Genomic DNA, 27,769 nt, shown 5'->3' with positions numbered 1-27,769 from the left:
TGTCCCTGACTCTCTGAAATGAAAAATGTGCACTTTGTGCCTCACTTTGTGGCTTTTTGTTTGAAAGAAGTTCTACCTTAGGATAAATTTGATTGAGTAACGGCTGAATTAGAGTATATGACTTCAACCATGACTTATGCCTCGATTTGCAGTCTGGGTGAGTATGGGTACAGACTCATATATCTTAAGATTCATATATCTCCTAAGTAAGGGATAATGTATAGGCAGCCGGTTGTTATTGCAGAAATAAGCCCCGACAGTGTGATCAGGACCTGACACAAAGCGGAGGTATAACATTGAAGGGGCTTATTTTGTGATAACAACCAGCTGCCTGTATATTATTCCGCTTATTACACGGCTATTTACCTGTTAAGTAAGGTAAGGAATATTAAATATTGATTTGAAACCTTAAATATTGTATTTGCTCATTTTTAACTAATGCAGACTTTCCGTGAGGAAAACCAGTTTATGTTCAGTTTAAAGATAAGGGGCCCTATTTTAATGATCTAAGTGCATTGTCTATAAAGCACACAGCCTAAACAGGCATGTCCGAACCCACTTTTGCTAATTTAACAACACAAAAAATGGTTTGTGCACCAAGCGCACAGCCTAAAAGGGTTGTTCCTATTTTCAGAATGAGTAATGGGTGTTTTGGATGACCAATGAGAGTTTCAGCTCTCATCCCCTTTAAAAGCCAGTTGCGCTGGCGCCATGCCGATTTTCTATTTAGATGGCAGAATTTGTAAACTGAAAAACCAAGCGGAGTAAGAAGACCCTCTTAAATAACAAAAACAATATTGCACCATGGACTTTAGACCAGGTTTTAGTTGGTCAATGGCGTAATCTATTTTGGTTGCCTTAAAATAGCAACGTAGCAACAATGCACCTGAACACAGCTCTTTTTTAGACCAGAACGCCCATGGGTACAAAATTGGGCACAAATGCATTTAAACAACGTGGCGTTAAACGTGAAAATTATAATTGTGCCCAGTTGAAACAAGCAAAAGACACTGGCGTTGCGTATTGCGTTGCATTGCGCCGGGTGTATGATAGGGCACAAGATGTTCAAAAGTTACGAACACACTATTAGGTTTAATAATAATGTTGTGTTATTAAATTACATATTTAATTTTTGTGTAATATTAAACTGTACCTTTCAAAATGATATGGAGCATTCGGTTACCTGTGTTATTAGTTTTGAGCAGTTGTTATCTGGGATTAACAAATCTAAAAATGTCGCGGATGGCTAATTAGAATTAAGCATTCCAACGAGCCGTGTAATAATCTCAGATAATGGCCTCCTTTTGCACATCAAATACCAGTAGTTTTTGTAAGTTTATGGGTCATTTGAAACTCAGTAAATCAGTCCTGGCATTATTTTGAGAATTTGTAAAATTACCAGAAATGTTTTGTTTTGATGCTGGTGTGAAAAAAGCTGCAAAATTACATGAAATTACAGTTAGGCTGAATTGAAGGAAATCGTGTTGTTGTGTTCTCCTAAAAATAAAGGTTTCTTTGCAGCAGTGCCATAGAAACACAACCTTTTAAAGGGACATTACACTTTTTTGAAAATATGCTAATTTTCCAGCTCCCCTAGAGTTAAACATTTGATTCTTACCGTTTTGGAATCCATTCAGCTGATCTCCGGGTCTGACGCTAACACTTTTAGCAAAGCTTAGTACATTCCATTGAATCTCATTCTGGCGTAATAATTAAGGACATGGCTGATGTATCATGGCTGCAGCAGGCGTAGTGATATTACGCAGCGCCTGAAAATAGTCCCTTGCCATTGAAAGTAACCAAGGGGACTATTTTTGGGCAGTGTGCAGTATCACTACGCCTGCTGCAGCCATGTTACATCAGCAAAGTCCTTGATTATTACGGCAGAATGAGAGTATAGTTCCTAGCCATATCTGCCTAGAAAATCACAACTTTAAATTTTCTTAGTACATGATGTAACTACAGAAGAGTCAAGTTTTAAATAGGAAAAATATTTGAAACTCTTTGGTTATTTTTTAGCGGGATGCTAATGGTCTAATCAGATTCAATGGATTGTGCTAAGCTATGCTAAAAGTGCTAACGCCAGAAACAGAGATCAGCTGAATGGATTTCAAAACAGTAAAATATCAAATGTTTAACTCTAGGGGAGCTGGAAAATTAGCATATTTTCAAAAAAGTGGAATGTCCCTTTAAGTCAGAGGTTCCTAAAATAATCATTTCTTTTTTTTACCTTTTTATATTCTGTAGAACCTTTATCCACTACAAAAACCATTTTGTGCAACAGAAAGTTTATGTGGATGTTAAAGGTACCCATACTTAAACCATACTCCCAAAAATGGTTGTATAGCATCATTTAACACCTTTATTTTTAAGAGTGTTGAGCTGAAAATAAACTGATTTTTTTTTAGATTTTTAAAGTCATGTAGTGTTTTTCAGCCTTGTGCAATAATGGTTTTATGAGAATACAGAAACAAGCTGCAGTACTGCAGTGCTCCAGTCTGTCTCTTACTAAGGGCAGGACCTTCTCGCCCAGTCCCAAATGAAATAATCATCTTGATTGCCCTGTAAATAGGATTGTCTTTCCCCTCACTGAGGAAAACAAGAACCTCTCCACAATTAAGTCTCCATTGACGGCGGTCTTTACGAGGCGTCAGAAATCTCCAGCAGACTGCAATTTTCAGTCTCACTTGATGGCTCTTTGAGAGGCTCTCCGGGGAAAACCCTGCTATTTATTGTAGTTAAGACATTTCTAAAGTGCACCAGTGAAAGGCTCTACCATTTGTTTCAACAGACTATGCCGTACTGTAATCCCAGCTACTGGATGCTGTGAGTAAACAGGCTACTGTGTCAAATATGTTTTAGTCCTTGGGAGGAATTCACAGAGAATGAATTACGGCTGCTGATCGTGCCGTTTAGTTGCATGCACTGTTTGCTGTTTTTTTGTAACACTTGATTTATGAAAAGTTTGTCCGATAACGGCACGGATGTTGCCAATAATCTGTGTCTAAAAATAATGTATTATATAATTTTACTTAGAAAATACTAGGAGATATGCTGTATATACAAACTATGCCAGATTTCAGTTGTCTACTGTTTAGTTATAGTTAAGAATGCTTTTCTCTGTAATTTATTCGGCATAATTTTTTGATTTCCTTGCATGATGGACATAGCATCTTGTAAATTGAAGCAGGTAAACAGCATTGTTAAAAAGGAACAATGTACAGTACAATTAATAGGCATATTTACGTAGAAAGGAGCTGTGTTTGTGCTGAAAAAACAAAAATGCGTTAATCCAAATGGGAAACTGGATTACACGTGCTTGCTATTGTGAACTGACATTGGTTGAAATTTATTACAACACATTCAATATCTTTCCAGAGAGGATGAAACATATAAAATGGTCCTGGCATCATGATTCAGATATTTTGCTTTATGTTGACCCGTGATTGATGTGCTCTATCCCACAGCAATACCACAGAGGGAGGAGGGACGTACATTAAAAAGTGTTGCAAGGGATTCTGCATCGACATCCTCAAGAAGATCGCACGCAACGTGAAGTTCACGTATGACCTCTATCTGGTGACCAATGGGAAACACGGGAAAAAAATCAACAATGTATGGAACGGCATGGTGGGAGAGGTGAGACGAACCAAACTGTTAAACAAAAGTTTTTAATGTGTATAAAGCTTTGCTCATGAAACTCAAAGTGGTGCTATTTATCTTTTTGTACTGGATGTGAATGTGTAACTGTCAAAAATCAGTGATGGATATCAAATGTGATATTGGGAAAAGTAAAATGATGAAACTGTATTGCAGAGTAAGAAAAAGATTTCGATTTAAAAAGCTTCATGCACTGAAGCTATAGAAGAACTATGACGTTCATAGATTTTGACTAAATCTCCATTGCATCGTTTCCTGCCACAGGTGGTCAACAAAAAAGCCGTCATGGCCGTGGGCTCGCTGACAATCAATGAAGAACGCTCGGAGGTCATTGATTTCTCTGTGCCCTTTGTGGAAACGGGGATCAGTGTGATGGTATCCCGTAGCAACGGAACAGTCTCTCCATCTGCTTTTTTAGGTAACTACAGTATATATACAAGGCACATTTACTGATGATTGTGGGGGACACATCTGATATTCACAAAATGTGACTCTGTTCTAGAATCCATGCTGAAGTCTCATAGTTTAATTATGAAGTTATGAGAAAAGTTTTTATTTCACTTATTGATTTCACTTTCGTTTCAATCTTGACCTTACTTTTTAGTTCTAAAGTCTTTTGTGACCTCTCTAAAAATGCCGGGTAAATGTACCCAGCTTAGATTAAAAACAACCTAGCATGTTTTAGTGTGCATGATAGAAATTTCTAATTCATAAAATGTCTAGCACAACCCAACATGTTGATTCGTGAAGACCTCTGTGCAAAGTATTTGAAGAGTTTGTTTCCAAAATGCAATAAATCCATTTTGACTAATTTCGGTTAAAACATGTTTTTCTATACCAAGAAAGTGACGATGAAAGCTGAAAACCACTATTTTCTGTTACAAACTTTCATAAGGCAGTTTTAGGTTATAAAAACATAAAAATTCAAATCCATAATTTGATTTTCAAAGATTTATTATAAAAACAGATTATTTTTCCACAAAATGCAATAAATCTATTGAATCAATATATAAATGTGCATTCATCTTTGCCATGTTATATTCATTTAATTGACTAGTGGTATACTACTGAGGCCCTAAGATGATATTGGAGTAAAAAAATCCAAAGTTTAGTTTGATGTGCTCACGTGAAACTTTCATGTGCTCACGTGAAACTTTCATGTGCTCACGTGAAACTTTCATGTGCTCACGCGAAACCTTCATGTGCAGAATTTTTTTGAAGTTTAGTTTCGCACGCTCACATGAAACTATCACGTGCTCACGTGAAACTATCGTGTGCTTACATGAAACTTTCACGTGAGCACGCTAAACTAAACGCGGTAGTTTCACGTGCGCAAGCGATAGGTTCACGTGAGCACGCGATAGTTTCACGTGCGCACGCGAAACTAAACTTTATTTAATTTTTGCTTCATGTCCCCTTAGGCGCTCCGTAGTATACATTGATAAAAAACATAAATAAAGATAAACATTAATGGCATTAATCAAAACACTTACTATGTCATATTAAGAACACTGTCATCTTATACTTGGGACGTCGTTGCTGAACTTTTTTGGCGTAAAATAATGGAACGTTTTTCATAAGATCCTCTGGGGTCAATGAGTTAGCATGACAGAAGCTTGATGCTGTCGGGAGAACAAGCAGCTGACATTTTTCGTCTCCAGATTGCCTCTCGCATAGATTTTTCCCATCACAGAAAACCACCACGGGTTTATCAATGCCCTCAAAAAAATTTTTTTGTTTTTGTTTGTTTATTTGGTCACAAAGTACAAAGTAGATGAGGAAAACTGATTTGTTGAGCGGATTTATTGCATCCTGCAGAGAAGGAGGAGTGGCGTTTATTGGGTTTTGGAAAAAAGGGAGAAAAGATGACAGAATAACACGGCGGATATTGGATTTTGCATAAAATTAAGAATTTACTTTTTAATACTGACCAGATACAGTACTGATTTTGGCGGTAACTCATTTTTTTTTAAATTACACTTATCACGTTTTGGAACCAAATTCTTCATTTGTGACCCTGAATGTACTGTAAAAACCCAGCTAAATTATATTTGTGATTTACTGTTTTCTACACAAAATCATCTTACATAATGTAACGGACATTCAGTGAAAATATAACCTTCTTTATTCCTTTCATTATGGAATATAATATTCCTGATGATTTTTAGTAAGGACTTTCAATGGGTGACCTCTAATCACAAAGCCTCTGCTATAGCCAAAGAAGCTTTCAATTTCTTAAAAGCCGATGTGCCAGCTTTAAGTCGGTTTAACTTTTTTACAATTATAATTTCTCCCACTTTTCAGTTTTGCTTAGCCAAGTCCAAATGCTAACTGGCACTCATTTCTTGAAGTTTCTCTTGAGCGCAGAACAGCATAATTTGCCCTCTTCTTGCCTTTTTGTGCTTTGCTAGCAAACTGCTCCTTTCACCAGAAGACGTGCCATCTGCTCTTGCTGTCTCTTTGCATCACTTCTTTTTTTAAATGTATAAACGTTAACGCTATAACGTCTACGTATAGACACAATGATTTTTTATATAGCACATTTTAAAGCAACCTATAGGGATGACCAAAGTGCTGTGCAATGCAATATAAACCAATTTACATGAATAAAATCACATTTGCCCATCAGATTTTCTCCGCAAATCCACCAAAGTGGGTTAAACTCCGATAAGCTGTTTTTAGATTTATGGCACCCTGTGTGCTTCTTTATGCTTGATGGCACTAGATCAGCAACCCATAATTTAATTAGCACAAGGCCAATAATTACAGGCTCTCCAGTGGACACTTGCCAGTTTCCCATTTACATTGCACAGCTCTTTAATATCTTCAGCTTGTCTATAGTCACATACCACTGGTCAAGCAAAATGCTAGGATGATAGTCGCTGACTGTGTCATTTTTTCGCCCATCTCTTGTTCTTCACGGACCGCAGAACCCTTCAGTGCATCGGTGTGGGTGATGATGTTCGTGATGTTGTTGCTGGTGACCGCAATGGCTGTCTTCATGTTTGAATACATCAGCCCCTTGGGCTTTAACAGGAACCTAGCTCAGGGCAAAGGTACGTTACTACCACACTGACACTGCGAGTGACTTTTCTTCTTCTTCTGCAATGCAGCCTTTGTTCCCAATCACGAAAATCCTTGCCCTGCTCTGACAGAGCCTTTACAGTTTTGTAAAGTATAATTTATACTTCATTTATACGTAATTTCACTCTGTCTGCTGCTGAGTGGTTCTGGGTTCCGCGTTAGTATAATAAAGGCCAATTCATTTTCATTCATCTCTGTCTGGATCAGATTAAGTTTATCGCAGTCTCATTTAAACTGTGTTTGTTCTCTGCATTAAAAAGCATTTGTAAGTGTCAGATGACTCATTTAAAGTTTAGGTTTGTACTTATTGCAAAGGGAACAGTCTAAAAATAAACCGAATTGACGGTGGCATCTATTGTACTGTAGTTCTCTGCCCACCCACGAAGAAACGATTTCCAGCCGCAGTTCTGTGTATGTATTCAAATGTTTCAAAATAAAACATGTCTGGTACTCTTTGCATGCCATCCCACTCAATTCCATATAAAAGTACAACGAAATAGATGAGAAGATAAAGATTAACAGCATCATTGCTGAGCAGTAGGGTGCTGCATTGTCATTATTACTCTGTGCAAATACTCTAATAGGCATACAGAAGCAAGACTATAATATTGTCTAAATGAAAGCGCTGAAAGAACGCTTGGGTGTTAATAAAATATCTCGTTTTTCGCAGATCCCCACGGTCCATCTTTCACTATGGGGAAAGCAGTGTGGCTGCTGTGGGGCCTGGTGTTCAACAACTCTGTACCTGTGCAAAACCCCAAAGGCACCACCAGTAAATTCATAGTGTCTGTGTGGGCTTTCTTTGCTGTCATCTTTCTGGCCAGTTACACTGCTAATCTGGCCGCCTTCATGATCCAGGAGGAATTTGTGGACCAGGTGACAGGTCTAAGCGACAAAAAGGTAACTCTCATAATATTCCTTTTTTAATAAAAGAGCAGCACTGTTTCGTGTTACTGGTACTATGATGGGATTGTAGCAGATAATAATGCAATAGTACTCAATACAGCGCTGTACTGTAAGTGATGCATCCAAATACTTTGGGATTTACATACTTAATAACACAATATTCTTTTTGTTCCTCAAAAGTTTTTTGATAAACAATTAATGGTATTACCATAGTACTTTTTTAGTACATAGTATTCACTTTTCTTATTTAAACAAAAGACAAAGCATCTGCCTAATGCTTATAGTAAATTTAAAATAATTGGATGGTGTTTTAGGAGAATGAAGCGAGATTGACGGTACAGTAAAGTACAGTATGTTAAATTTTTACATTTATTAACTAATTTTTAACCTGATAAGGAACACACACGGCACACCCCTCCCTTGCATGGGAGGCTGCATAAATGTCATTGTAACTTGAAGCATTAAATCTTCAAAATATACGGTTATGTGGCACATCGTTTGAAAGCTTAGACTTTCGGGATTCCATTAAGCGCACACACAAAGTATAATATGATTTATAGCAGTCATAAAACTGTAATCTAGTTATTAGTTACCTGAACCGGGCGGCGCCGATTTAGGATATTTACTTACCTTCAAAATCTCCCCTTTATCTGCTTCGGTGAAATTGTCCAAAACAAATTGTTCATAAATCCCCAAAAGTACAATGAAATGGAATATCCAAGCCTTTTAATCCAAAACGATTTGTTTGCCTCACAATCTTGACGTTTCTGACCGAATTACGATATAAATACTGTATACAATTAGTTCACTAACGGACATTCGTTTTAATCTCACTTTTCATTCCCGATTTATAATGAATATATTCAGATGTCACGTTTATTGTGCAACGTCTGAGGAACAAATATGCCCCCTTGTGGAATTTCAGCTGTTCCATAAGAGGCTACTGCAGTACATGCCGCTGATCCCGTGAGAAAAATGGCACATATGCTCAGTTCATTTGAATAAAATATTCAGGAGCCTCTAGGATTGGTGGATCTTGCGAGTTGTAATATCTACAATGACTAAGCTGAATACGGGGAGCTTCACATTTCGCATCTAAAACTTCCCTTCTTTAATCCTAAGCGTTGGATGCTGCTATTGCATCTGCTGTCGCTAAGCAATGTAAGCGTTGCGTGACGTTCTGCTGAGCCGACAGAAAAAGTAATCGGGACCTATGATGCAGTATAGACGGTTTCAGTGGCAACAAAATACTGTACACAGAATGATATTTGTGGCCCAAACGTAACTTCTGGTAGACTTCCGTACTATCAATAACAACAGAGTCCCTCTGGAGTAGATTATTTCTGATAATAATCAAGCTAAATAACAAGTAAATGATCTTAGTTCAAGTCATAGCTAAAGTATATCAACCTTTACATTGAGCTAAAGTTACTGTGTAAAATTAATGTATACAATGTTAGCTAATGTACAGATCCTTAAATTCTTGCCTGGCTGGCCTTACCAAAATTAACCATGGTTTTACTACAGTTAAAAAAAAACATGGTTACTGTAGTAAAACCATGGTTTTGCTGATAGTAATCAAAACACACACACACACACACACACACACACACAAAAACATGGTTACTACTTCAACTTTAACTTCAACTTTATTTGTATAGCACATTTAAAAACAACAAGAGTTGACCAAAGTGCTTCACATAATTAAGAACTACACATATTCACATCAACGTACATCAGCTAACACATAACACTGTCAAAATATCTCATCACTAAATTACTACACTTTTACCACAATAAAACCATGGTTAATTTTCATAAGGGTGCCATATCTGTAAGGTGGTGATCTGTGCTCACTGTCTCTCCTTGTCTTTCGGAAACCGAAATGTTTTTTTTATTTTCCACAAGTTATTTGTTCCAGAGACCAATTTAGTCACTAGCCAGAGCGCTAAACAAGCACAGACCAGAACTTAACTTCGTAAACTGTGTAAACGTGGCTATAGACGGTTTCATCAGACGCACGTGATACACGTCTGGATCCGAACCTTACTTCCGGTTTCGTTTTTTTAATGGTCTGACTAGTCGCTAAATTGATCCCTTTAACAAATGCCTCATCGAAAATAACAAATGTTTTGGTTTCCTAAGTAATCTATGTGTTGTTTTTTTGCTTGTTATATAAATAAACTACGTTTAAAGAACTTTGTTGTTATTTATTCTTAGCGGAGTTTACCGGAAGTTACGTGCGGACCGCGACAGCCGCTTTTTTATGTTGTTACTGCTGAAACGGTCTATAAGTCCGATTGAACAGTCTATATAAAACTAATATAATTGAGTCCGGTAGATTTACTACATTTATTGGTATGACGCACGAAATCACAAGCCCTGTTATAAATAATAATTAAATCTATACCACTGATGGCAACACAGCTGTTTTGATCTATTAATAGCGCAACAAAGTACTTTAACCTTTGATAAGATGTTGCTGATTTTCTTAGACTGCAGTAAATATCCAAGCAGTGTTTGTTTTGCAGGCCTGAGGTTATGCATGTTTTTATCAGGATGTTTGCGTTCAAGCCTATTTGACATGGAAACAGGGACTTCCGAACTGATCAGTGTTTATTTCAGAGAAGAGACTTAAGGATGCTTAGAACTTTTATGAAGGCTGCATTGCGTTACCGATGCTGACTACAAACATGTCTTCAATCACAGGTGTTAAACAAAAGCCAGTTGTGTTTGCCAGAGATGGACTTTTTTATGTAGTTCTGAGTTGTGTTACAGCAGAATTATTTGTCTTGTTTAGCGTCAAGGGACTGCTGGTATTTGACTGTAGCATTTGTGAATGTTATAGAGTGAATACAGAACAACGTCCTATTGTGTAGTGCCAGATTAGAATGCATGTATTTGTGTGTGTATGTATTTCACTATTTAAATAAACAAGAAGACCTCTTTAGGCCAATTCGCACTGGTCAGAAAGACTCCAACAGACGCGTCTGACCAGTGTGAAACCCCTGTTGGGAGTTGTTGGATCAAAAGAAATGAGACTTTAGAATGTGGGTGTCTGTTGGAGTTGGTAGTTGTCTGACCAGTGCGAATTGGCCTTTTGAGATGGACACTGTCAATTTAGTGATTGTGTTGTATCAGTGTGTGACATGGCAGCCAAACAAAGTACTCTTTAAAAAATGCTGCGTTGTTTCAGCCCAGAATGTGCTTTTTAACCCATGATTGGGTCAAATATACACATTTTTGGGTAAATTTAACCCAACGATTGTGTTTGCCCTTTTTTGATCCCAATATTAGCATTTTTAAAAGATTGATGTATAAGTGATTGCAAGTGTTTATTACCTATTGTATATTTATTGTGATTACAGGGTTATGTTGATTGTTTTCTGTTTTTAACTGTAGTTTCAGAGCCCCTACTCCTATTCTCCTCCCTTCCGCTTTGGAACGGTTCCAAATGGCAGCACAGAGAGGAACATCAAGAAGAATTATCCAGACATGCATCAGTACATGGTGAAGTACCATCAGTCTGGAGTGAATGACGCACTGGTCAGCTTGAAGACCGGGTATGTATTACACACACTGAATGAATCATTGTTAAGTCTACACAAAAGCACTCTGCAGATTTCTTCTAGATTGGAAACTCTGTGATTCACGACGTTCTAGGCATCCCCCAGCATATAACATTATGTTAGGCGTTTATTTTTTATAAGGCACCGATGGAAATCCTGGCTTACTTGATGCAATAAATTGACCAATAAAAGAGAAAAGACCAAATAAAACACAAGTACTTTGCGATGTATACAGTATATACACTTGTCCTGTATTATATGTCTGTACGTATATAATTATTATGTGCCAGCACACTGCATAGTATGGTCCAGCTCACTTTTTTGGGTGGGGGTTTCACTGTGTACAGTGTCAGGAACTGGACACGAACCCAGGTGCAAACAGTTAAACAGAAAAATTTTACGAGGGGGCAAAAGACCCTACGTAAACAAAACACTAAACAAACTAGACTTAACAATAAACTTGACAAAAGTACACTTGACTAGACTTAACAATGGCATACGCTTTAAACAGGGCTGGTACAAAACGAACAAGCACAGGACACCAAACACAAGGGCATTAAATAGGGAAGCAAATCAAGAGGGGAACAGGTGACATGAGTCAAACAATAATGAGGAGAGGATGACAAGGGAGCGGGGAAAAAGTGACGAGACATGGGAAAAACGTGGTCTAATATAACAATACTGAGACCACACAAAACATTGTACTGTCAGAACCCTGCCATACTGAACTAGATATTAATACTAAACAAAGCTCTGGCAGGATCCTGACAGTACAGTACCGACCACCTGCTCCTCTTTTTAGTACCACCTTGGTTGATGTTCCAAGCAAGCTGTACCGATACTAAACATAAAGTGTTAACACTGCAGATCTTTAGGCGATTATGCTTAATAAACTGATATCTGGTGGGGTCATGTACATGCGTAAAACCGCTTTCTTTTATTAGGGAAAGTCCATAAATGGCATAAGCAAGAACAATGATCGGCACAGGCAGTTTTTTGCTCATTACCCCGATTTCGCGTGGCATTTAAACACATCAACCGGCTTTCTCGCCGTTTTGTTCATGTGCACGTCTCCGCATGTCACACGCGGAAGTAACCGCAAAGTAACGCATAAAAGCAAAATATAAGCTCATGTTACATTTACAGGTTCTGCAGACACGAAAAGCGATAAAACAATATAGCTTAAGACAGATATGCCGTCGGCTGTTTGAACGACTAAATGTACTATAGGCGGTGACATCACTGCCTGCGAGAAACCTGACAAATCTCCAAGTCCCATGTAAATGCAGTTGTCTGCATAGCCGGTTTATTGATTTACATGTAAACGCATGAAAACATTTTTCTATAATAAGCAGATTTTTGAAAGTTATCCGCTTATTCTGTGCATGTAAACACACTCAATGATCTGAGAGAGTCACTACCAGCGGCATTCCTTAAATCGAGATTAGCTTACCCTCATGTGCACCGTTGAGCAAGCCAAGTGATGTTGTTTTCTGTGTTTTGTCGTGTTTATGATTATAGTAGAGGTAGAGGTGCAACTATAATGATAAGTCTATAATAAGATATATGCGCAACTTACTTCCACATTCCTGTTAAACATAGTAGATCATTTCCTGTTCTGTATGCTCTACATTGACATGGTGCTGTTTTCATACATGAAGCCTTAAGGAGCTACCAAGGACAAGAATAACCAATGTCCAGTGGATATGCTCATTAAAATCTTAAACCTAAGTAAAAGAAAATGTATTAACTTTTTTGATACTTCATAGCTTATGACAAAGGCATTTTCTTCTTACATACATTCAGATATTAGAATAAAAAAGAACATAACACAAATAATAATACGACGAATTACAATAAGAAGCTACAATAGCACGTACCGGCAACCAGTGTTTGGGGTAACGCATTACAAGTAACGACATTTTTGTGATAAAGAACTTTTCAGTCATAAAAAACACCTGCAAGGCCTGAAAAAAATCAAGCCTTAGCCAAAAAAGTAATGCAAAAGTAACTAAAAAGTAACGTAAGCATTACTTTCCATGAAAAGTAACTAAGTGATGCCATTAGTTACTTTTTTGGAAGTAACTTAATATTGTAAAGTAGTGCTGGGAAAAGATGAATCGCGATTAATCGCATACAAAATAAAAGTGCATTTTTGCCTAATATATGTGTCTGTACTGTGTGTAATTATTATGTATATTTATACACACACACACATAAATATATACATTTCAGAACATTTTTATTTATATATCCATTTTTATTGTTAATATATAATATAGAATATATATACACATGTAAATGTTTCTTAAATACATACATTAATTTGTATGTATTTATATATACATAATAGTTACACACAGCGCACACTTACATATTATGCAAAAAAAATCACGTTTATTTTGTATGCAATTAATCGCGATTAATCTTTTCCCAGCACTATTGTAAAGCATTACTTTTTAAAGTAACTTTCCCCAACACTGCCGGCAACCTGAAGAGATCAACCCAGTTTTCCGGTTTGGTCGCATGACGTTCGACATGTACCTTATCCCATCCACTTTGAAGCGCTACTAAACTCCAGTGAAAGAGCAAATGGAGTAAAAGTAAAGCAAGCTGTGTCCTGCCAAGCCTAATTCTACCATGTAGTGGGAAAGCGCTATTTGTCTCTTATCACCTCTGTTGCCTTGGTACACCTGAATAAACATTTTAAATTCGCTGAATTCAGCAGATTTTAGGAGGTATTGAGGATCGCAACACAAAAAGAACACGAATTTAAGATCATTTCTGCAATGCAGGAGCTCTTTGCCCAGTTTAATCCCTGGATAAATAAAATTCCATGTCCAGCACAAGAAAGTGCATTGTCTGTGTAATGAAAGTAATAAGCATCTATAATAATCAAATATTGTCGGACAACTTTACTGGTTATTAAAAATATTCAGCTTATAGCAATACTGCCCTCCTTATTATTAGGTCCTGTGAATGAGAAACACAACAGATCAGAAACGTGGGGTATTAAGTAACTTTTATTATTACACTAAACTGTATATTTGTGGATGGGTACAGCACGTACAACATATTAAATTGCCCCGTGATACTGTATATGAATAAAGTGTAGGCAATTTTCTTTAGATTAGCACTGCATTATTTCCTCAAGCTGGGCAGCATATCCGTACACATACCACAGATCTAGCCGGCTTGTGCTAATACAGAAGAATCATTGAGCAAATCTATTGGATGTCAGTGTGATCTGAGTTACGTTTGACATTCTTGAAATGCCAGAAAACCAAACTAATGAGTCTTGGACAAAAGCTATTGCAACAGAGAGACCGAGTCCAATGACTTGCCCACCATGACGGCAAATGTCAGCTTGTAGGTGGGATCAAAAACCGATGTTTCGCAGAGTTTGAGTCAAATGTAGGGAATCGTATTTCTTTGCATGACTAAATTAGCAGCCTTAGGTCGATTAGTGCGTCATGCTTTTAGACGGCCGATATTTGCCTTTCTAATGAATCTTTGTTTCTGATGGTGCTGGTGGATATCTATTAAGAAAATTAGATTCTCAGTGTGGCGGCTCCTACATTGGCTGTCTAATGAACTCGAATTGATGTGTTTGTGTGTGAGAGAGAGCGTTGTTCAGCTGAAAATGGTTATACTACAGCTTTTTGCTAATATGAGAAAGCAAACTGATGTATCTGTTTAGTGTAGTTCTGTTCTTTTGCTTGATCAGTTATAAAGTAAGCATATATGACACAGAGAGATCCACGGTGATCTGGTAGATTTATTGGACGTGGAGGACTGATTTAGCTAAGGGAGTGCGGTTTCAGTATTAAAGTTTTTCAGTATTTTACTATGTTCTTTCCTCAGTAACATCATCAGGCCTGACTTCGGAAGTTTAAGCAAGAGGGGGAGTGGTCAGGAGTGATGATGTTACTGCGCCGAGGTTGAAGTTCTGCAAACTAAGTGCCATACAATATAACTCTTATTTTATCCGCTTAAAAATCGCCACGTTTTATTTTGTGACACCTCGTGTAACTACTCATGTAACAGTCTTTAAATATGGAAGTGTTTGGTGGCTTCTAAATTCATCCCTGTTTGGATCCTAAGGAATGAATGATGCTAGGCTAAATGCTAACACATTCACAACGCGCTGTACAAAAATTAAGTGCACGAATTGAGAAAAGAGAGCTATGTATTAATTTGTCTAAGTTTAGGGAAGGATATAATAAAATATTGAAAAACTGGTGTTTTCCTTTAACCCTACTGCAGTGTGAAGCACACGTACGCTCACATACAGCAGCAGTACAAATGGCTCCACATCATCATTAAGGGGTTAAGGTCACAGACATAATGATGCCAGCACAGGCTTGATACAGAGATAATAACTTCAGCTTGGCTGAGCATATCATTCTGCCCTCCTATCTGGGTTTATGTAAAGGGCTCAGATGCAAAACCCTCTAAGTGCGTCTAAATATGTTTTGAATTTTTATCATGCTCTTATGTTTACGTTCAGTCATTTGACTTTAATGGCAATGAAAAGGTCAGTAATTGAAATGACTTATTTTCATAAATGTAACAAATGAATCATTACGTTGGTATTTAAAGAGCAACTATCAGCTGATTAACGATTTTACATTTCCTTTGGTGTGTAAAGACATGCAAAAGATACATAGTACCCCAAGGTAAACGATGACGAGAGTTATCATTTCTAACATAAATCTCTTTTCTTGGCCTACAACCAACACACGGATTGTAGGCAACAGTACTTTCTGGACCGGTTGATGTGGACACGACCCACATTATCATAATTCCTCCCGCTTTGTCTCACAGCCTGTAAGTTAACTCCTGTTAGCATTGCATTGTAAACGAATCTTACAAACATGGTAAGGAGCGTCATATGTCCGGCTGACGTCAGAGGTATTCAGGCCAATCACAACGCACAAATTAGCTGACCAATCAGGGACACAGCGCTTTTCAAATCGATGAATTTTGTACAAAATCAATGCGTTTGAGGAAGACAAGATATCGGTAGCTACAAAAATGTGTTATGTGAAAAATAATGTGTTTTTTAACCATAAACCACGCCAACAGATTGTATTATGCCAAATACACGAAATAACGTTGTTTTTTAAGCAATGAAATGGGTGCACTTTAACAAATTTGACTGTCTTTCGTTGCAAAATCTTTTAGGTTCATGCAAACTTTTTGGCCAAAAATTTCACTTCTAAAAAAATCCACTTCTTTGGACAAGACATACTGTAGTAAACAGTTGATGAACATATAATACATGCCTAAAGCATTCGGTTAATATCATTGTCATTTTTGTTTAGTTTGCATCTGAGCTCTTTTGCTGTTGTATAAACAGGGCCATACAAGCCTTTTAATCTTCAAATATGAGAATCCTCCTGCAAGGGCCCCTCTTTCTAAAATATGAGGGTTGCTATATATTTTTACATATGAAGGCACATTAAATCAGTTAGGAAAAAGGCCTGACATATATATACATGGCCGAGCAATCTTTGCTGTCTGTCATGCTAAACCTGTGACTCACTATCTATCTACACCATTGCTGTAAAGTTTAGCGTTTTGGTGACGGAAATGACACTGATCATGCCGTTTTCTTTCACCAGCAAACTTGATGCCTTCATATACGATGCAGCTGTGCTGAATTACATGGCTGGTAGGGACGAGGGTTGTAAACTGGTGACCATTGGCAGCGGCTACATCTTTGCTACCACTGGCTATGGCATTGCCCTGCAGAAAGGATCTCTCTGGAAGCGTCCGGTGGATCTTGCCATCCTTGCTATTATTGGAGATGGTAAGTGCATTAATGCCCTCACCTTCAGGTAGTCCATAAAACATGTTACCATTTTAAACAGGACAGAGAGTAAACACAATTAAATATATATTTTCACACATGTAGGTTGATTTTATGTAGCTTGGTCAAATATTCATATACATAATATACATATTTTAATGACTTTTTATTTATTAGAGAAGCTGTCCCTATGTTGAAAACTTTTTTTGCATTGTACTAAAGACAGACAGCAATGCCCATCTGTTAAAATATTCAACCACCTTTTAGTTCAAAGGTATGTCCTTTCTGAAGACATCTGGAGTATGTTCTTCTCTCTATACTATACACCGTCTCAGTACACAGTGCTGTGAAACATGAAAAATGACAGAATTATCCTCCTGGCAGCTGCACCTTGTACAGAGACAAAAAAACCCCTCTCAGATGGTGCTAACATATGGCTGAAGCTCTAGTGTATAATTTTACCGATCTTCTCTTGACATGTTAGCACTTTGGGAGTTCGGGAGACGGGGGACATGTCTGTGGATGGTAGCAGTTGGTACCACCGAGGTGCATGCGAACTGGGAGATGTGTGGTAGGTGTTGATGGATGACGTGGGTCTGGGCGTGTTTTTCTCTCTTCAGGTGAGATGGAGGAGTTGGAGGCTCAGTGGCTGACTGGGATCTGTCACAATGAGAAGAACGAAGTAATGAGCAGCCAGCTGGACGTGGACAACATGGCCGGTGTGTTTTATATGCTGGCGACCGCGATGGGCCTCAGTCTCATCACCTTTATCTGGGAGCACCTGTTCTACTGGAGACTCAGATACTGCTTTACTGGAGTCTGCTCGGGCAAACCCGGCCTGCTCTTCAGCATCAGCAGGGTACGTAACAGATTCATCAAATGATGTCATAAAAACATGAAAATGGCGTGATTTGAACTTGTTATGGAGGTTTCAGAATGTTCAGGGGTCTTCGATCCTTCACGTGCAAATGGGCAAAGGCCCATTAGTGGATAATAGATGGAGCGGGGACTCTGGCTTATCATAAGGTGTAAATTTCCACATGAATGTATTATTTTGTAGTCACTGATTCTTGAGAGTCGGGACAAAACAGGTTTTAAAAAACTGTTTTTTAAAATACACACTATATCAATTAAAGTTATATGTTTCTGCAGAGAAAGGTCTTAGCTATTTAACCATGTAAAGGAACAGGTTCTAAATAAAAACACATTTTAAAAAAATAAACATGTTTCCCTTCAGAACTGGATTTGTGTCAACTCCATCAGACACACTAAAAAGTATAAAATTAAAATTCTTTCAATCCAACCAGAATCTAAAGTTCTCAAGTATATTGTTACAGTGTTTAGTTACTCTGATATGTAAAAAAAATACAATATATAAACTTAGGTTGTGATTCCACACTATTCTGAAAACTCAGATTTCTAAATATTAGCATTTGCAAACATTGATTTTAACTTTAATATTGTAAAAACAATTTCCTTAAATAAATAAAACATAAGAGATGGTAGATCAGATGTTCCTTTATTACAAAAACAACATAAACTGAAGAAAGAATATTTTTTCCCCAAAAGATTAACAAAAAATACATCCAACGCTGTTGGAAAATCTGACGGTGTTGACAGAAAATCTGACGGTGTTGACAAAAAATATGTGTGCATTGCTGATTATTGAACAGATGTGCTCTTCAAACACTACTACTAAAACTACTCATTGTTATTAGAGTATTGAACTTACTGTAAAGCAAACTATAATAAAGATATTGCACATACACCGTTTCCTACTATCAAAAAAAGAACAATAAGGGAAACCAGGGGCCCTCCTCCGCCTCTGTTTTCATTTCACATGTGTGTGTTTGGGTGTGTTGGATGTATGATTGCCCTGCATCATATATATATATACATATATACACTCACCGGTCACTTTTTTAGGTACACCTGTTCAACTGCTCGTTAATGCAAATTTCTAATCAGCCAATCACATGGCAGCAACTCAATGCATTTAGGCATGTAGACATGGCCAAGATGATCTGCTGCAGCTCAAACCGAGCGTCAGAATGGGGAAGAATGGTTGTTGGTGCCAGACGGGCTGGTCTGAGTATTTCAGAAACTGCTGATCTACTGGGAATTTCACACACATCCATCTCAAGGGTTTACAGAGAATGGTCCAAAAAAGAGAAAATATCCAGTGAGTGGCAGTTTTGTGGGTGCAAATGCGTTGTTGATGCCAAAGGTCAGAAAAGAATGTCCAGCCTGGTTCGAGCTGATAGAAAGGAAACAGTTACTGAAATAACCACTTTTTACAACCAAGTTATGCAGAAGAGCATCTCTGAACACACAACACTTCGAACCTTGAGGCGAATGGGCTGCAGCAGCAGCAGAGAACCTGACGGAGTTGACGTCTGACGGAGTTGACATAAGGGCATGTATTTTCCCTCCAAAACATGTATTGTACACTGCAGCTAGGTACTTTTTCCTCAGTTGCTAGCTGTCCCAATAACCTCACTAAAATGCTTAAATTCATTCCACTATGGTTTAAAAAAAGTATCTTAACAGAAAGATGGTGTTGACATGGTACAGCTGTGACCATAGGAATATTCACATTGTTTGTCTAAAATATATAACAAATGTAAACATAACAGATAATGTGTGGTAGTGCTGCATTCACCACAGGCAGGGAGATGAAAATGGGTCCTCAGGGATATAGCTGACCTGAATTTCCCGATTTAAATAGCTTTATAAAAAAAATCTGACGGAGTTGACAGAAACTGAGGACACAACTTTAATAGGTAGATTTTTATGGAAAATATTGTTTGATGTTCACTTCATGCATTGTTTTTTATATTTATACCACTTATTTTTTATTGGATATATATGTTTTCACAATTGTAGAGCTTTTTAAAAGTTTTTTGGGATGATTAATATTGTGACCTCTTGCTGAGGACAAGTGCAATAACATGGACCTTCTAACCACAGACCACACATTTTAAAATAAAATCCCCCCAAAAATAAAAAAGTTTATTCTAAAAATCAAATTGGTATATACAAATCCTATAGATTTAACTTTGTAATTATGTCAATCATGATGAATTTCTTAAATTTTGCTATAAATTAGACTTTTCTAAATGGGACATGTTTTGTCCCGACTCTCAAGAATCAGTGTAGTACATTTGTAGTCATTTATTTTCTTAAAGCATTTTACTGTACAGTATGTGACCGTATAGCTGAATTTATACAGAATTCATTGTAAATGAAGCAATAATTGAAGCATTCCTTTTGGTCTCACGGCCCTCCTCCTGAAGACCCCAGGTTTAGGTGTTTGTAAAATTGGATTATTGATTTTAATATCATGACACAGATTGAGTCCTCAGCTTGAGTTTTTCTGGCTGTCTTAACAGTAGGGACAGCCAATATCATTCAGCATAACTTGTGAGTGTGTCACTCGTAATCCAGTTAGCGTACCGGCTCAGTCTTTACCCTGACGTGGCCAGTGTCTGAAAGAAAAAGTCTGCCAGAAATTTGATTTTCGACCACTCATTCCATGCCCAGGGAGCTTAAGATGACAGCGTAGCAGTCTGTTAGACAGCAGGGTCTCTTGCATAGCCAAGCGTTCAGTATGTCTTTGTTTAGTTTTTCTGATGGGTCTGTGTACTTTAGTATCTCAAAAACATTGAAATGTCAGTGTCCAACCAGTATAGGGGTACATTATTTTGTATTTTATTCACTAAATTCCTGAAAATGTTGATTGCACCTTAAATGTTTTCTTGGGGCAGCAAACATTGTGCTATTAGTGTCCACAGAAAGTAGGAGTAAACTGAATTTAATCTTAAAGAAATATTTGTGTCCATTTTTTAGTGATCACGGCAGCAGTAATTCATCAAATGATGTAGAGCTATAACTTGGCATATATCCAGATACACAATGTAAAAGAGTACACTTTTGGCATTTTAAAGAGCAGATTGAGAGAGCAAAGCGTGCCTGAACTGCAGGGATATGCTGTACAGTCCTAATATTGTATGTTATGAAAGCTTAGTCAGTATTGCATTAGCAATACAAAGGTTATGGCTTCAATCTTAGGGAACACACATATACTGATAAAAAAGTTAAGCTTGAATGACATGCGAGTCAGTTTGGATAAAAGCCGAATGCATGAATATAAATTTGGGTTCTCCACAACCTGGCACTCAAAACAACACACAATATTGTAATTACGTAGTACAGATTGCATTTGGTGAGCATGTTTGCATACTAGATTTGCATAATTCTTTTAGTGAGCTCTACGCTAAAACAGTGCAGATAGCACATGCAAGTAAAATGCAGTACAGTGTACAAAGTTCTTTGAATGGTTGCCGGTAAAGTGATTTATATAGAAAGTAAGAGGTTGTGATAAGGTATTTGATGGTACGCTCTTATCTGTGTCCTAATTAAAAGTACTCTCACCGAGGGATAAATTTGCATGTTTTCCAGTAAAAATCATATATAGACGGTTCTATAGTAATGCAGGAAGAACCGAAATGTAACTAACTACAGAGCCATAGTTATTAGATAATGTATTAATACTGAGCTTTTCACTCTTATTTGCTGTAGGGTATTTGGAGTTGCATTCATGGTGTCCATATCGACATGAAGAAGAAATCATCTGACTTGGACTTCAGCCCACAATCCAACATGCTTAAGCTTATCAAATCTGCCAAGCAGATGACTAACATGACCAACCTTAGTGGCTCCAGGATCAACTCTCCCAAACGGAGTGGGGAATACATGCACTCAGCAAGCCCCATGATCATGGACATGATGGCAGAGAAAGGAAACTTCATCTACACCGACAATCGCAGCTATGCCCAAAAGGACATTTACGGAGACTCCGGTGACCTGCAAGCGTATCTAGCCAACCGCCACAAGGACCATCTGAACAACTACATTTTCCAAGGTCAGCATCCCCTCACCCTCAATGAATCAAACCCCAATACGGTAGAGGTGGCGGTGAGCGCTGACGCGGCCCAGACCAACGCGAAACCTAGGGCTTTGTGGAAAAAATCTGTGGATACTTTACGTCAAACTCAGGGGCCTGAAACTCTGGACCCCCGTTTGTCTATGAAGAGCCAGAGGTACTTGCCAGAAGACACAGCGCACTCCGATATCTCCGACTGCTCCAGCAGGGCCGCCTCTTACAAGGATCCAGATAATAACAAGCACCTGAAGCCAAAAGATAGCTTAAAAAAAAGATCGATGACGTCAAAATACCCTAGGGATTGCAGCGAGGTAGAGCTGTCCTACTTAAAAAATAAGCAGGGCGGAGCGGGACAGGGGAAAATCTACACCATAGACTCTGAACGGGAGCTGAGTCTGCACTCGGATCCTCAGCACTACAGGGAAGGCAGAGGCCTGACTACCGACGATTTGGATTTTGCCGAAATTTACTCCGACCAAAACGACAATTACAGGAAATGCGACCAGCCCATCATCCATCTGAACAGCAGCCCCCTACATCAAACTGACTCCGACCTCCTGCCAGACAATGTCTTCAACAAACACTACAGCCTGAAGGAGAAGAACGTCAGTCCGAACGAAAGCAACGACCGCTTCAAACAGACTCATTGTCGGAGCTGTCTCTCCAAGGTGCCCAATTACAGTACAGGGCCGTACGCCCCCTTACGCTCCCCGTATAACCGGTGTGAGGCGTGCCTCCACATGGGCAACCTGTATGACATCAGCGAGGACCAGATGTTGCAGGAAGCCATGATAAGCCCCAGCATGCACCATGATGACATGTTCAGCCATTACTGGCCTCAGACAGACGGGCCACACGTACAGCGGAGGAACAGGCTAAGGCTGAGCCGTCAGCATTCCTTTGACAATATCATGCTTGAGAAGCCCAAAGAGATTGACCTGAACCGGCCGGCACGTAGCGTCAGCCTAAAGGAGAAGGACCGCTTCCTGGAGGACAGCCCTTATGCAAACATGTTTAACATCAAGGCCGACAAACTTTTCGGCAGCAGGTCCACCCTCTTTAACCGTAACCTAGAGGAAAGCAAGCGTAGTAAGTCCCTTTACCCTGACCACCCCACAGACAACCCCTTCATGCAATCCATACGGGATGACACTCGCCTGGTCCACGGCAGGAGCTCCACAGACATTTACAAACAATTGGCTCCCATTAAAGCTCGAAACGAGAACAATCTGAGGTCCTCCGTAAAGTCCACCACTTCGTACTGTTCCAGGGATGGTCGAATACCCAATGACATGTACATTTCAGAGCATGCAATGCCTTACGTAGCCAACAAGACTAGTGCATACTCAGCTCCCCGGGTTCTTAACTCTTCGCAGTTTAGCAATAGACGAGTATATAAGAAAATACCTAGTCTCGAGTCAGACGTTTAACGCTTTTTTGTGTAGCTGAAATATTTACTCACTTAGAATGCCACAGTCACCTACATCTTAAATGGTACCCGAGTACTCTTTCTGCAGATATCGCTCTTCTAATACGAGTGAGTCAGACTGGATAGCGCTTTCCAAAGGTTTCAGCATTTTCAGATGCCTTCTTGGCAAGTGTCTCTGCGACTAATTGCCAAAAGACAATTCGTCAAGTCTAAGCCAATAAAATTTGGTTCAGCATGGAAATCGATGATTATCCCCCACACTTGGCCCAGTGCTAGTGTGTACACCAATGCTGAGTGCAAAGCTTTGAAGTCTGACCCATCACTGTGGTGGGCTGAAGCAGAATATAGCGTGGGGTTTCAGGTTTTTGGCCCCTCACAGCATGTAATGTGGGCATACTTACTTGTATCACATTGATTGTGGCTGAACTAGTTCCTGAACTTAGGGCAAGCAAGGGTATTTCATTCATGGCACTCAGCAATTGCATTTTTGCTTTTATTAATATAGACTTGGGATTTTTGGCATTCTAATCCCTCTTATAGAATTTATCTTATTTGGTAGCACAATACTCATTAGTTACTAGCCCATAAACAGATCTTCTATATTACTGTCAGGATTAGATTCTTTTTTTCGTTTTTGCATGTGTGTTTATTTCTTGTCTCTTCTCTCTTATTTTGGTCGAATATATAATTGTACTAAGGTGATTTTGGTTGACAGCTGAGGTGGTCATCTGTGCAATGAAAACTTGACCTGTATTTATGTGGTTTGACCCTGGGTTGTGCCGAAGACCTGAGATAACACACACGCAGGCAGCCCTTGGGAATTTTGTGTTGATCCCCTATTTCAAGATTTATGTTCTGTTGGAGAAAATGAGATACTTTCGTGATGGAAACTAGTCTCACGTTTGTTTTCTTCAATACTTCCATCCATATCACTGTACACTGTGAAACCGAATCAAATCACCTCCTGAAGACAGTTGTTTACATCGTTGTTTGGCAAAGGATTGCTTTGTGTGAAAAACAGTGCCACATGTAAAACCTTGGGTTAGCTTGAAGTCTGAACTAGAACATTGGTTTTCTATTGCGGTCCGTAACATGCTACACACATGTATTTGGATTGAGGACTATAGCGAGACCTTTGTTCTGCAGACCTATTACTACACTTAATACTGTATTACATTCATGCAATGTTAATCAGAACACATAGCCAAATTGTGTATTCGATCAAATACCTCAGGATGGTTCTTTTCGTCTTACATTTTCACCGCAGTACTACATTTAGCCATCTTGGAAACGAGAGTTTGATGCAAAACAGGGTTTTTCTGTTTGGAAAAAATCTGAAGGTGTTGTATAGTTAAAGCAATTGATACCGTCAAATCAAATGTATACTGTACATTGTGCTGATATTTCTTTGAACGTACTCAATAATCTGCACACCATCATATCACAGTCATAACATATTCATATGAAGTGCTGCTTAAAAAAGCTAATGTGCAATGCACATGTAAAATATCAAGGTCTTGTAATCATTTATGCCATTCATACTGTAGTTTTTACTCTTTGCAACTTGTTTTTCAGTTCCCTTTTCACCCCTGTAATAACCCCAGTCTTTAAGGAAAATGTATTTTGATTACATGAAAAATTATAATAATGGCATGCAACTCAATTGTAACTCTTTCTATGTTTTTGTTATGATGTTATGATCACAAATTATTTGTAACAGGGTGAAAATATATCATATATACAGAACGAAAAAGATCATTTGTATTACAGTGCTGCTGTTTTGGGAAATGAAGCAAGGTGTTTGCCTCGTGCCCATCACAACAATTCACATATGTATCGCCGCTGAGCCACTTTTGCATTTCTGTCATATCTGGAGATCACCTTTGTGAGGTAAAGTGAGGATCTTCGCTCTTCCTCAATTGGCAGGTGAATCCATCACCAGCTACGCTTTGCCTCTTACCCGTCACATGTAGCTAGACTTTTAGACGAAAAACAATTATTTTCGGGTCTGCTGTCTCTCCAAAGGTATGACGTCCCCTTGAGTTTCTCTCTTATCTATGGTTTGCTGTAAGAATAGAGCTTTTTATTTCCTCAAAGACTTAGTAAGTAACTATTTTGAATATAAGACACTTGTAAATTGCTTGTAAATTCATACTTAAATAAGTCATTATGAAAGTTATGATTATACAGAGTAAACAATATTTTTCGCGTGGGTTTCACAGATCTGTACAGTAGCACTCGTTTTCTGTAGCGTACACGACAAAAGCCACATTTACTCGCACGGTCTGCATTGAAATGTCACCCGAAGAGATTTCAAAGACTCCATGCAGTTTGTAATCAGGGATTGTAACCCTGCAGTTTTTGTATTTGGGGGCTGGGGTGGGGATTACAAGCATTGCAGCAGATTTTTCTAAAATGTCCACTTTGAAGGGATGGTTCACCCAACAATGACATTTCTGTCATCACTTACTCGCCCTCATGTTGTTCTTTATTTTGTTGAACACAAAAGAAGATATTTTGATAAATGACGGTCAGCGCTTTTGGCGGTACCCATTGACTTTCATAGTATTTGTCTTTCCAGTATGAAAATCTGTACCACCAACTGTGCTTACCATTTCTTTTTCTTTTGTGTATAAAGTAACTCATACAGGTTTAGAACATAGACTGTAAAATAAGATAGATGACGTGACGTGACGTGACTTCCTTCCATTGTAATGAATTTAAAGGTGGAGTGCACAATGTTTGAAAGCCAATGTTGATATTTGTAATCACCTAAACAAACACGCCCCTACCCCAATAGAATCTGGACCTTCTTTTGATAGACCCGCCCAACACATACGCATCCCCGGCAAGGATGTTGGTTAGTAGACACGCTCATTACTGCTCAACAAGTGTGTTTTGGTAGTCTGCCCGACTCCCTTTTCCAAAGCGTTTTTCAAACATTGTGCACTCCGCCCAACAATGGGCGCTGCAATGTTACGCAAAAACGTCAGTTTGGAGCCAGGGCATGCGCAGAAGGAATTGTCCGTGAAGTCCGGAGGTGGCCTAGGTATCAAACGTGGCCAATTTAACCACGCCCCTTGAACGTCTGAAATGGGTTGCACACCGGATGAGAAGTGCTGCGTTGCATCTTGGACAACTAGGAGGTATCGCACACCGGAAGTGCACATTAAATAGCGCAAGCTTAGTCGGATAGCATATACTTTGAAATTAAAAATATACGTTAGCAGCCAATGTTAATCGCTAATTATTTGGGACAAATATGATGTTATTTAATGTTAAACTGTATGAGTGGCGCTCTGTGGCGTGACAGGGATTTGAGCAGCGTCCAGAGTCACAGCGGAAAGGCGCTGCCGGTGTGCGTACATTCATAGAAAATAATGTGTTCTGTTTTTAGATTCATGGCGCGACGCAGCGCTTCTCGTCCAGTGTGCGATCCCCTTCATTTGACTGGCTTGCTAAAATAAGATTTGTTAAATACAACTAATTTTGTCGGTGTGTGAAATAACACAGAAATCAAAAATGAATAGTTAGTTATATCTTCAATCTTCCCTCGATGCTCCGAGAGTCCGCTTAGAGAAGCTGTCAATCACAAATGTCAATCATAACGACACGTTTCTATAGCATCAAATTACAAGCTAAAATGAAACTTATCACAAAAATGAACAATTAACATATATCAGCGTGATAACAACTACCTTAAATGGACAGTAAGTAGGGTTTTAAGTGTTTTATTAATCAAAATCAATGTCTTTATTCATAAATATGTCCTCGTTGGTGTCAAAAAAACCTCTGCCAGTGATCTGACTTTTCTTTGTAAGCTTAGAATTTCTCTTTACTTACATTGAACGGGTAAGTCCAAGGAGACTTTTGTGCCGTTCCGCCGTATTGATAAACTATAATAGCAGAGAGGGACAAAAAGCACTAGCCTACCAACGTGTTTCCACAACGCGTTTTCATTTAGAACACGTGAACTAGCTGAAACGGACAAGGAGATCAGTGAGTACATAACGGCTACCGCAGTTGCATCACGCATTTGGAAAAGCAAGGCGCTAGGCACGATTCATTTGGATGCAAAATACAATTTCACCACTAGATGGGGGTAGATCCCACTTATTGTCCCTTTAAAGGACCAAAAAACATCTTTCGGAAAAATTAATTTTTTTTGACACGAGTCTCGTTCGTTTGCATGGAGAGGGCGGGGTTTATGACTTGTACTGTAGCCAGCAACCAGGGGGGGCGATCATCCGCTTCACTTTTCAAGATGTACGAGGCACAACCGGTTCAGAACAACATGAGGGCGAGTACGTGATGACAGAAATGTCATTGTTGGGTGAACTATTCCTTTAAGGGAAGCTTGG

The 27,769-nt window shown here is 38.7% G+C and overlaps 1 protein-coding gene across 2 annotated transcripts in view; it reads left to right on the top strand.

The window, feature by feature from the left end:
* The window catches only part of grin2aa (glutamate receptor, ionotropic, N-methyl D-aspartate 2A, a), a 192,671-nt gene extending 165,801 nt beyond the window's left edge, over positions 1-26,870 (top strand). For both annotated transcript variants that reach the window (XM_055194172.2, XM_055194171.2), the window contains 8 exons: positions 3,468-3,639; positions 3,925-4,078; positions 6,591-6,716; positions 7,415-7,644; positions 11,053-11,213; positions 16,847-17,034; positions 17,655-17,893; positions 21,616-26,870. In XM_055194172.2, the coding sequence (XP_055050147.1) occupies positions 3,468-3,639; positions 3,925-4,078; positions 6,591-6,716; positions 7,415-7,644; positions 11,053-11,213; positions 16,847-17,034; positions 17,655-17,893; positions 21,616-23,409 (3,064 nt within the window). In that variant the 3' untranslated portion in view covers positions 23,410-26,870. The remainder of the gene's footprint in view (positions 1-3,467; positions 3,640-3,924; positions 4,079-6,590; positions 6,717-7,414; positions 7,645-11,052; positions 11,214-16,846; positions 17,035-17,654; positions 17,894-21,615) is intronic.
* Positions 26,871-27,769: the final 899 nt, after the last annotated feature.

Source organism: Misgurnus anguillicaudatus, chromosome 19 (genome assembly GCF_027580225.2).
Source record: "Misgurnus anguillicaudatus chromosome 19, ASM2758022v2, whole genome shotgun sequence".
Classification (NCBI taxonomy): domain Eukaryota; kingdom Metazoa; phylum Chordata; class Actinopteri; order Cypriniformes; family Cobitidae; genus Misgurnus; species Misgurnus anguillicaudatus.
Note: the sequence above shows the minus strand (reverse complement) of the source record. Positions and strands in the feature narration are given on the sequence as shown.